The sequence below is a fragment of the Protopterus annectens genome, chromosome 9.part0, assembly GCF_019279795.1.
Source record: "Protopterus annectens isolate FY-2018-M chromosome 9.part0, PAN1.0, whole genome shotgun sequence".
Classification (NCBI taxonomy): domain Eukaryota; kingdom Metazoa; phylum Chordata; order Ceratodontiformes; family Protopteridae; genus Protopterus; species Protopterus annectens.
This window is the reverse complement of record NC_056743.1, coordinates 1505414791-1505427063: the sequence shown is the minus strand read 5'-3', so window position 1 is coordinate 1505427063 and position 12273 is coordinate 1505414791. Positions and strand designations below refer to the sequence as shown.

The window sequence follows — 12273 nt, the reverse complement described above, 5'->3', positions numbered from 1 at the left end:
TTAAAGGGATATACTAAACCTCCATTGATTTCTGATTGTTTCCTTTGGGAAAAGTACAGGAAAAACAAACTAAGACAATTATTAATTTCTTTTAACTGCAAACATCTAAAATTGCATCTGTACCATGCAGTTGGATGCAGATGTACATTTTCTTATTGGAATATGTTGTCCCTAACTGGCAAAGCTTCTCAGAGTCCTAGAAGCACTTGAATTTCTGTTGTGTAATCCTTTAGTTATTTTTAAACTCACTGTATTCCTCTTTGTCTTTCATTCAGGTTGACATTATTAAATCTCACTTCAGTAGATTAAAGCACTAGTTCCGTGATGTGTTCATAACTCTAGAGGGTGTTCCCACATTTCAAAGAAATCATCTCTCTGTGCTGTAAAGGGATTAGACTTTGAAATCTGTAATTACTTTCTGTAATTACTTTCTATTCCAACTAATTGAAATAACGTGTTATATTTCAGTATTTTTTTGCAAACCAGATTAAGCTATGTAGATCACATAAATAAGATCACATAAACAATATATAGTCATACCACGTAATCATATTATTCCGTATAAAATATTTTACATGCTTTTTTATATTAAAAGAAATCTGGATGTGTAACCTATTGAAAATGTTGTTAGCAAAGTTCAGATAGTGTGGGTTGTTGGTTATATCTTGAAGCAGTTTTATTGGCTGACGTTAGTCTGGTTTTTGAACCATCTGTTTGGTTCTTGGGTCTTGCTGATCAAGCAACTTCCTTTAAATACAAGAAGCTGAATATTTTGGGTATCCTTATCTACCTGGAGATTAATACTGGTTGTTTGGAATATGATATAGTTTAGAGTTTCCATCTTGCAAAATATTAGTGGTGTTTTTTAGTATCTATTTTGAGAATGTTATTGTGTGAAGGTTGCAATAGGTATGATGGGGTAGCAGATGGATCCTCATAGTTTAAATATTCTCCTTGGATATGTAGTGCTTTATGGTGATTGATTTGCTTCATCTGTCTTCATGGATAAGAAAATAAAGAATTAAAAGAACTTTCTATGGAAGTATTTTACCACTTCATAATGACTAAAAACAGGTAGCAATACTTACATACCTTCATTGGTCTGCAGTCTACATGGCAAGTCGTGATGTTTTTTATACATATTTTCTCAACTGTTTTTAGTGAAAAGTTTATATGATAGAAATATTGTAAAACAAATGTACGTGTATCTAAAAAAACAATAAAGAACAACTAAAATAATTATTTACAATGGTGTCTACTGTAAAACAAAGCTTTTTAAACAGAAAAGGAAATGTGATAAGTATAATTGTTAGTTAATTGTCTCTCCAGCAGGTCTTTGAATTTCAGCCATATAGTATATGAAGAGGTGATTCTAAATGTTTTCTTTTGTCTTGATTGTGAGAAGTTCAAGGTGACAAACTTCAGTTGCCAAGTGTACAAATTCTTTCATAGTAGGAGTAGCCTGATTCTTCCATTTCTTGGTGATTACTTTTCTTGCTAATGTTGATACTCCATAAAAGAGGGTATTTTATTTTTGTGACACAAGTGGGAAATAGGTATATTACATAAAATAAAATAATTGGTCAGCATGAATGTATCATTAGAAACAAACTGTAAGAGAGAATTCATATTATCCTAGTAAGTTTTATATAATCGTAAAACATATGCTGCCAGTCAGCTTGAACATTTAGTTTACATCTCCAGCATCCTATGTCTTTATCAAACATCATTTCAGCTTTATGTGGTGTGATAAAGGTTCTGTGTAAGAACATCCAAGAAAATATCCTCTACCTTAGTGATTTTGAAGATTGGAGTATTGGTTTTTTATCGTCTTCACTTGAGGAATTATTATTGCAAAGTCTGAAATAATCCCAGTAGCTTTCTTTGACATAATGTTGATTTCTTAAGCACCTTATGTATTTTAAATAGAAGTCCCTTTCCAGTTATATTCTGGTGCATTGGCATAATGAGTAAATCAATTAATGTGAGTAAAGAATTCCTAACTATTGGTTGCATTAGATTAATTTTATGTTCAGCTAGTTGTCTACAGTTTTGAATTTCTAATCACATGTCTTTGCTTAACTCAGACTTATTAACGATTGTGGTCATCATTTTGTAACTTTCCATTGTCTAGCAGTTGGTACTAGTATAACAAGTTTTTGTCTTTAAATGTAGTAATTGTTGTTAAATTAAATGTATTAATACTATTTTGAGTATAGGCAATTGGAAATGCAAAGAAAATCCATGCTTTATCTTCAGAGTTCCTAAAAATGAAAATTTTTAAGGTGGTTATTATTGTATTAATATAACAAGAGTTAACTGGTTTGTTTTCTATAAAATAGTCTTTTACTAACCAATGAAATTTATTAGTAGCTCTTTTAGTATGATATGATTTTGTTAAATTCTTGGATTTACACCAAATACCTCCTTGAATATCTTTCTATTTGGCATTATAATCGTTATTTAACCAATAAATTATTGTTTTAACAATTGAGGATAAAGAATATAATTCCAAATCTGGAAGACCAATACCACCCAATGTCCAGTCTCTAATGTGATGACTTAAAGCCAATCTAGGCTTATTAGGAAACCATAAAAATCTCTGAAACAAAGAATTATATTTTATATTTTTGGAGAGTGGGAGGGATAAAGATTGTATTATATATGTAATTTTAGGAAGCATAATCATTTTAATTAAAGAGAGTCTCTCTTCCATAGTGGAAAATATATTTAATTTATTAAGAGTTTGCTTATGGAATTTAAAGTGTTATAATTAAGGGTTGTTGTATCTTTATTATTAAACAAGATTATCCCTAAGTAAGTAATTTTACCATATTTCACAATGCATTTGTGTATCTATTTTATTCATATTATAATTAACTGGTAGTATTTTAGTCTTATTCTTTTTAAATCTGAGCCCTGATTTCTTCTGGAATATTTCTTTTGCTTGGAATACTGCAATAAGAGAAGAATTGCAATCAGTCAAACTTGATAGGATGTCATCTGCAAATAATTGTGCTTTGGGGATTAAATCATTATTTTTTATTTGATCTTATACAATTTCCAAAATGTTCCACAACTAGAGGAAAAAGCGGTGGGACAAGGGACAACCCTGTTTAAGTACCTTTAGTAATCATGATTGATTGGGAAGCATATGAGCCTATCTTAATGTATGCAAAGGAGTTTTCATACAGAGGTTTGATTAATTTTAAGAAATTGTTTGAAAGATTACATTCCTTCAATGTTAATAGTATGCACTCCAGTTAACTGAATCATTTGCACTATTGATATCCAGACTAACCAACGTTGATTCTTTTGTTTGAATTATTAGTATAATCAGTTATTGAACATATTCCCTTGATATTATCATAGGTGCTCCTGTTCATTATAAACCCAGTCTGATTATTGTTTATCAACACTGGAAGAAATTGTTTTATTCTACAGGCATAGATTGCCATAAGTATTTTATAATATGCATTTAATAATGAAATTGGTCTATATGAAGAACACTGCATTGAGTCTTTGTCAGGTTTTAAAACTGGGGATATTAGGGTGCATTTCCAGGATGGTGGTACCTTCACATGTCCTTTAACTATTGAAAGTACCTGTAGTTGTTGTTGTTGTGTCTTTCGGCTTTCCGGTCCGCTAATGATTAGCAGTAGATTTTTACGTGCTGAATTGCCAGCCCTGATGCTCAAAACATCCTTAGTTATTTTGTATATTTCAGGTATTATACCATCATTTCCAAGTGCCTTATTGGGTTTTAATTTATTAATTTGAATTTTGAGTTCAGACATTGATGTAGGCTTGTCAAGGAAAGCATGTGAGTAACAAAATGACACTATGTATTTCTAGGCTGCAGCACAATGTATATTTTTATATTTGCATTCACATTATTGTGAGTGAGTTAGCTGCACATTATTCAGGGACACGGAATGAAATGTGATGGTGGGAGACATTAAAAAAATCATCTGACAGTATATTTATAAAAAAAATATTGAAAACAGACTGTCAGATGATTTTTTTAATATCTCCCACCATCACATTTCATTTTGTGCCCCTGAATAATGTGTAGCTGGCTCACTTACAATAATACACATTGTGCTGCATCCTAGAAAAGCAATCATAGCGTCATTTTGTTTCTCACATGCTTTCTTTTCACATTATCTGTTGTTAATTGGTAAGTCACTTGGTTAAGAGAGCCAGCTCAAGAAAATGTCAGGATATGGAACACTGGGGTCAAATGGAAATGCATCAGACATGTGTATATATGAATGAGTTACACTGCGAAATGATTGTTTTCCTCAGAAATCTAAAGTTTTAGTGGCTGTCCTTAGTCCACTAGTCATTTTGCCAAATACAGTTTCACATGAATGTATGTTTTACCACTTGAAAATCAGATTACTAGTGACTGTGTTTAAACAAGAGTTCTTTGTTTGCCAGTTTAATGCCATGGACTGCTTTGTATTGATTACGCATTAAACCCTGTTGACAGTAAACTATTACTTTCTAGTGCTCGCTTTGGAAACTGGCACAAACCCAAGACTGCAGCTGAGTACAGAACAGGTCCTCGGTTAATTTTGTTTATAATTGGTGGAATGACATTCTCAGAAGTAAGATGCTCTTATGAAGTCACCAAGGCAACTGATGGCAAGTGGGAGGTGTTGATTGGTAAGTTTGTATCATGTGTTGTAGATTTCAAGTTGACACATTGCAAAGTTTTTTTTTCTCTCCTCTGTACCCTCACCATATAGATCTATTTCATTTAACAACTATACAATATCAAAATTCCATATTTTTAATATGAAAAGCTTTATGTTGATGAACCTGCCTAAATTTAGATGAACTTATAAAATAACTGTACTACATTTCCTGTAGTGTACTGTTTTCTTTTGCAAAAAGATTAGATATAATTGTTCATTTGTAGCTTATATTTTGTGAACCTCATCTGATGGTTCATATAGTACTTCTGAGCTGAAAGCAAAGTTAGGATTCAGTTGAGAAGTGTAAACCGTCATAGACTAGCATGCCAGAAATGTTCCTAATTTTAAAAAAATGTATGTAGTAGAATTCATTTGAACTGTTATTCTGAAGTTTGCAGTCACTTAAGAAAGAACAAAACATAAATGAGAAATCCTGGCATCAGGACTGTTCACATAAGGCAAGTTGATGAATTACTATTTGGATGAAAATGTGGTATGCAGTTTGCTAGTTCTGTAGTGTAGACATTTGACCTTGTGACCAAGATAACCCATGATCAACTTGCAGCTTGTGTGCTGCAGGAGCTGATTGGGAAATGATAGTAGTCAGTGACTGAGGCCAGCTTGTCAGTTGCATTTTGCGGGGTGTTGGCCGAATCCTCGTGTAGGACTTCATCCTGAGGAAGTCTCAGAAGTGTAGCTTCATGGACAGATATTTGGGTGGAAGGAGAGAAGATAGCACAAGCCTGCCAAAGAGTGAATCCACTTGAGCTAAAAATTGCACATATGCAGAAGTGCATACCTGCAGCTGGCTCAGTATAGAAGACATTGCATTACACTTTTTCAACAAGATAAAGGGGGTTTAAAAGGGTTAAGAGATTACAGAAGACATTTTCTAACCTGTCAGGTAACGGCAGTGATTTTGACCTCCCTCTCTTTCCCTGGACTCTAGTGGAAGGAAGGACTGCGTGAGCCAGTATGGGGTAAAGTGTTTTAAATCTTTCACTGGAGTTAGATCTGACAAGGTCATGTATGCAATCTCAAGACTGCAGATCTACACACATAATCAGTTTTGAGGATACCCATACCGCCTTCAGAATGAGGGATATTTAACTTTGGTATACACTGATTTTTATTTATTATTTGATATATGTGAAGCATTGCTCTTGTTTTCCTCTCCAGTTGATCCAATACCTTTTGGTGCCACTAAGTCACTCCAAAACCCTAAGTTAGAACAGGAAAAACAAAATTTGGACTTTATTCCTAGATGTCAAGGCTGTTTTCTGTATTAGTTTTATTCTTCCGAAGTATTTGTAACTGAGTTTTATTTGCGTTTGTTCATGTTTTATTGTTGATCCTCCTTCAGTTCGCAAATATTTTGTTTACTCCCTCCTGCTCAAGTTCTTTTACATTATATTCCTGTCCCAGACTCATCTTTTTGGCACTGCAACTTTCCTGCTTCAGACATTGCTTTTGCATATTTATCAAGTCAAAATTACATTCTTGTGTCATCCAAGAGAGTTTTAAGTACTTGAAGTTGTGCTTTCGACTATTCGTGTGGTGAACTATATAATTTTAAGTCTTTCACAAAAAGTAGATGAGAAGTTTTTAAACAAGGTTGTTTTCTGGGAGCCAAATTGGCCTAAACTGTTGACTAAACAGCTTCATGGGTTAAAGGCAAGACAAAACAGCAGTGGTGACAAAGAATCACCCTGACGATCTGTCAGAGTTAAATCTAAACCTGCCCCCTGGCTGTCCAAAGAGACAAGAAAAAAAATACTACTTGGGAATAATTCTTGGGCTAAATGGAGAACTACAAAAGCTATTTCAGACCATCAAACCTTTAGACAATTAAGAAATAGCACTAAAAAAGTTGTTTTTTTTGGATAAAAAGAATTATTACTGTAAACTACAACAAACTCACTACAACAACCCCAAAAGGTTCTGGTCAACCTTAAATTCCTACACCCAGGCAGTACACCTTCCCCTTCAGGGGCTGAAATGAATACCTCACACCAAACTGCCAATGTCTTTAACTCCTTTTTCACAGACGCCATTAAGTCTTTAGCAAACCAACTTACTATTGACAATTCATACCCGCCCACCTGTATACCTGCTAATCTCCCCATATTTCAACTACAACCTATCTCTACTTCTTACATCCTGAAACTCATCCTAAAACTCAAACCCTGTACCCCATCTGCAGATCAGTTACCATCTGAATACCTTCAAAAAGCGGCCAAAGCAGTAGCTTATCCTATATCCCTCCTTATAAATAGAACCATCACTGAAGGAACCATCCCTGCTATCTGGAAAATTTCCCACATAATCCCTTTACATAAAGGAGGCAGCTCAAAAGAGTATTCTAACTATAGACCTATAGCTCTCCTATCACACTTAGCAAAAATTATGGAGAAATGTATTCATCATCAGCTAATGCACCACTTAACTCAATTCAATTTACTAGCTAACTGCCAACATGGCTTTAGGCCATTTCATAGACTACCACAGCTCTCTTATCATTTACCGAGTGTATCAATAGAAACCGCAATAATAGTATCCTATCATCTGCACTCTTCTTAGACTTGTCAAAAGCCTTTGACATGGTAAACCACCATTTGCTCTTAAAACCTTTGATCTCTCACTAGATACCAAAGTGGTTCACTGGTTTACTTCCTACCTTAGTAACAGGCAACAGGCTGTTCTCTGGGAAAACACACTTTCATCTCTTCTGCCAGTCACTCTTGGAGTACCACAAGGTTCCATCCTAGGTCCTCTCCTTTTCTCTTTATTCATAAATGACTTGCGACATGTATTCAATATGCAGACGACTCAACTCTCATATGCTCTGCCAATACCTTCTCTGAACTTCAAACCCTAACACAGAACATATTTACCACAGTTGAGGCATGGTTCTTGTGCCTACTCTTAAATGCCAATAAAACCAAACTCCTGCTTTTCAGACCTAATAGTAAGTCCCCCCCCTTAGACTTCTCTATTACTTCCAATAATAGTACACATATAGTCCCTGACTCTACCACAAAACTGTTAGGTATTACAATTGACAATAACCTCACTTTTGATAACCACATTAATAATGCTATCAAAACCGTAAATAGAAAACTTGGCTCCTTATTTAGAATTAAAACCTTTCTAGCTCCACAGGCCAAAATTACACTTGCTCAATCTCATCTTATTTGTACTCTTCTTTATGCCTCTCCCATATACACTAACTTAAAGAAAAAAAAACGTACTAAACTAGCAAATGCATACAATAGCATTGCTAGATTTGTTACTGGAAACCCATTTAGAACTCACCACTGTCAAAATCTACTACAACTAAACTGGCTAGAACTGAAAAATACACTATTACTCTCCCAACTTACCTTTATTCACAGGATATTTCACCAAAAGAATACCCTATACTTTCTGACCTTATTTCTCCTATTCTAATCTAAATTCCCTCAGATAAATCTCTTGTGAAGCTAACTAAGTCCAATAACATTGCAGGCGATTCACTATTCTCCAACACCATAGGTAAATACTGGAATTCACTACCTACCACTCTAAGTACTACATCATCACCCTTCCTCTTCAAACAAAAGCTCAAACAACACATAAAAACACTCTGGCTATGCCCATGCATCAATCCTGACTAATCTTATGATTCTACTAATGACCTTTACCTTCTCTTACCTCTTCCTACTCGCTCCTTTCTGAAGAACTATCTCAAAACTCCTTTGTTAATTAATCTCTGATACAATTTAATTAACAAAGCTGTATGATTGTATGTTTTTAATTGCTTATGTATATTTACTCTTTATGAATGTTCTACTAATGTATAACTCCCCTATTCCTATACTGTAAATAGAATTAAAATGTCCTTCCTAGCATAAATTTTCTCCTTTATATTTTAGATTGAACCTTATTTCTGTATGTATTTTTTACTAACTATTTGCTTTCTTTATGTAATGACTTGTTTGTATTAACCTTAATGTGGAGCTTTTCTCCCCGGGCCTCTGCTGAAAATGGAAATGTATCCAGTTGGACTAGCCCGGTAAACAAATGTAAAATAAATAAAATAAAAATAAAATAAAATAAACCTCTTTTAATTTTTATCCCTGGGATAATAATTTGCCATTTGTCATGTCTTAACTGCAAAGGTGTTTGTCACTTTCACAGTCGCTGTTAATCTAATTGCTTAATGTCGGCTCTATCTTGTACATCAGTTAGCACACCTTTATCCATGAATGTGGGATGCTGTAAACGTGCTTGTTCATAATCTCTCCATCATCATCATCTTCTTTCGGCTGTTCCTGTTAGGGGGTCACCACAGCGGATCACCTGTTTCCATTTCTTCCTGTCCTCTGCATCTTGCTCTGTCACACCAACCACCTGCATGTCCTCTCACCACATCCATAAACCTTATCTTAGGCCTTCCTCTTTTCCTGTTACCTGGTAGCTTCATCCTTAGCATCTTTTTCCCAATATACTCCGCATCCCTTCTCAGCACATGTCCAAACCAACATAAACTTGCCTCTCTGGCTTTGTCTCCAAACCTTCCAACCTGGGCTGACCCTCTAATATACTTATTCCTAATCCTGTCCACCCTTGTCACACCCAGTGCAAATCTTAACATTTTTAACTGTGCCACATCCAGCTCAAACTCCTGCCTTTTTGTCAGTGCCACTGTCTCCAACCCATATAACATAGCTGGCCTCACTACCCTCTTGGAGACCTTCCCTTTCACTCTTACAGGTACTAGTCTGTCACAAATCACTCCTGACACTCTTCTCCACCCACTCCATCCTGCCTGTACTCTCTTCTTCACCTCTTTTCCACACTCGCCATTACTCTGAACTATTGACCCCAAGTATTTAAACTCATCCACCTTTGCCACCTCTACTCCTTGCATCCTCACCATTCCTCTGTCCTCTATCCTCCCTCTCATTCACACACACATATTCTGTCTTATTCCTGCTTACCTTCATTCCTCTTCTCTCTAGAGCACATCTCCATCTCTCCAGGGTCGTCTCCACCTGTTCCCTACTCTCACTACAGATCACAATGTCATCTGCAAACATCATAGTCCATGGGGACTCCTGTCTGATCTCGTCTGTCAACCTGTCCATCACCATTGCAAATAAGAAAGGACTCAGAGCTGATCCTTGATGTAACCCCACCTCCACCTTAAACGCATTTGTCACTCCCACCGTAGACCTCACCGCTGTCACGCTACCCTCGTACATATCCTGTACCACTCTTACATACTTCTCTGACACTCCTGACTTCCTCATACAATACCACAACTCCTCTCTAGCACCCTCTCTAGGCACCCTGTCATATGCTTTCTCCAAGTCTACAAAAACACAATGCAACTCCTCCTGACATTCTGTGTACTTCTCCATCAACACTCTTAGAGCAAACATCGCATCTGTAGTTCTCTTTCCCCGCATGAAACCATACTGCTGTTCACTAATCATCACATCCCTTCTTAACCTAGCTTCCACTACTCTTTCCCATAACTTCATGCTGTGACTGATCAATTTAATCCCTCTGTAGTTACTACAGCTCTGCACATCACCCTTATTCTTAAAAATCGGTACCAAAACACTTTTTCTCCATTCCTCAGGCATCCTCTCACTTTCCAAGATTTCATTAAACAATCTGGTTAAAATCTCCACTGCCATTTTACCTAAACACCTCCATGCTTCCACAGGTATGTCATCTGGGCCAACAGCCTTTCCATTCTTCATTCTCTTCATAGCTATCTTACTTCCTCCTTGCTAATCCATTGTACTTCATGATTCACTATCCCTACATCATCCAACCTTCTCTCCCTCTCATTCTCTTCATTCATCAACCCCTCAAAGTACTCTTTCCATCTACTCAACACACTCTCCTCACTTGTGAGTCTGTTTCCCTCATTATCCTTTATCACCTTTACCTGCTGCACATCTTTCCTAGCTCGGTCCCTCAGTCTAGCCAATCTCTCCATGCCATTCTTAATATTCTTCCCCTTTTAACAATTCTCTGTCATGACTTTATTTAGCAACAAATGATCTTTTGTTACCTTTTTGTTTTATTCCCTTTATTGAGTTTATAGCCGCTTAGGGAAAAAAATGCATCAATTCCAGTATATAGTTTGTACATCGCCTGAAGGCAAGTTATTGATCTACAGTTTTTATAATGGCTTACAGGTTCACTCTTAAGGAGAAGTATCATTTTTTCTGTTAACTAGATGGATGTCTGTTCGGGATGTGCATATGAGTAATCTTACTCGGGGCTAAATTTTTGTGTAAAGTTGTTAATACTTGCATCCAGAAGGATAAGTACTGCATCTGCACCTGGAGTTTTCCAGTTAGGAGCTTTTCTTAATTTTTTTTCATTTTCTCAACGTTACTTCATCCCATTTCATATCCTCTGCATTTGAGCTCCTTACTATTTTCTTTTAATATTTCTATCCATTCAGCATCGTTATCTTGCACATGATCTTCATAAATATTTCTCCAAAGGTTTCTATTTCTTCTTGTATTTGGTGGTATTTCTATTCCTTTTGCTTTCCCATTTCTTTCTAAACTTTTTTTGGGTCATCAATGAATTTGCTTTTTTGTACTTTTCAGTAAATTTATCTGCCTATCTTCTAAGTTTTTCTGCCTGTGTTGATATCTATAGTTTATAATTTGCAATAATGTTTGCTAGATCATGGTTGTTTTGATACTGTGTCTTGTCTTTCTAAGTATTGTTGACAGTCTGTTCCCTCTTCTATATTCACTTGTCTTAATTGCTTTATAGTTTTCTCTATTCACTGCTTCCATGGTGGCATTTTATTTCTTCCTTTCCTTAATGCTGTATGTTTTTATGGTAAGACTTTATCTGTTATTAATTTAGCTGCACAGTAATAAATCTTGTGTTCTTCTGTTAAATCACATGAATTTCTCTTAAAACATATTAATACAGTAATCAAGACTGTTGTCAGAAATCTTACATTTTGGGTCTTATTTGCTTTCTGTAAACTATTTCTTTCTTTAACATTAACATGTCTGTCCATCTCTAATAAATCAACCAGCTCTTCCTCTATCTCTTCTAAACTGAGAGCATATTCTTTGGTCTCAGTTTCCATCAGGCATTTTACAAAAAGTTCCATAACATCCTCCTATGACATACCCTCATCAGCAGCATCCTGCAATCGTCTGCTGTTCCTTCATATGGGAGCTCATCATTGACGTATCACTCTACAATGTTGCCTGCATCAAAGTTGCTACTGTTTAATGCTCCCTCTTGCTGTGCAGCTTCAACTGAACTTTTGTACTGACTTCCTACAGAAGACTGCAGAGCATCATCATTTGACAAGTCTTCAGATGCCTTCCTTTCCACCGGTTTCTCCTTCGTTTGGGGGACTCGTTCCATCATACAGTGACATTACCTGTGTTGGATATTCTACACTAAATCCTTCACTTTGCAGGTAATCCATAACTTCAGATGTTCTGTAGTCCTCTCTCACCTTCATTCTTACATATGGGTTTGGAGCTGATCCTCGTCTCCAACTCGGCCTATTACAAAGCTCAAAGTC

The 12273-nt window shown here is 35.8% G+C and overlaps 1 protein-coding gene across 1 annotated transcript in view; it reads left to right on the top strand.

Annotated features, from left to right (window-relative positions):
• LOC122810712 (syntaxin-binding protein 2-like) overlaps positions 1-12273 on the top strand; it is a 1751886-nt gene that overhangs the window by 1649515 nt on the left and 90098 nt on the right. Inside the window, exon 19 of the mRNA XM_044082277.1 lies at positions 4514-4671. Coding sequence (XP_043938212.1) covers positions 4514-4671 — 158 coding nt within the window. The remainder of the gene's footprint in view (positions 1-4513; positions 4672-12273) is intronic.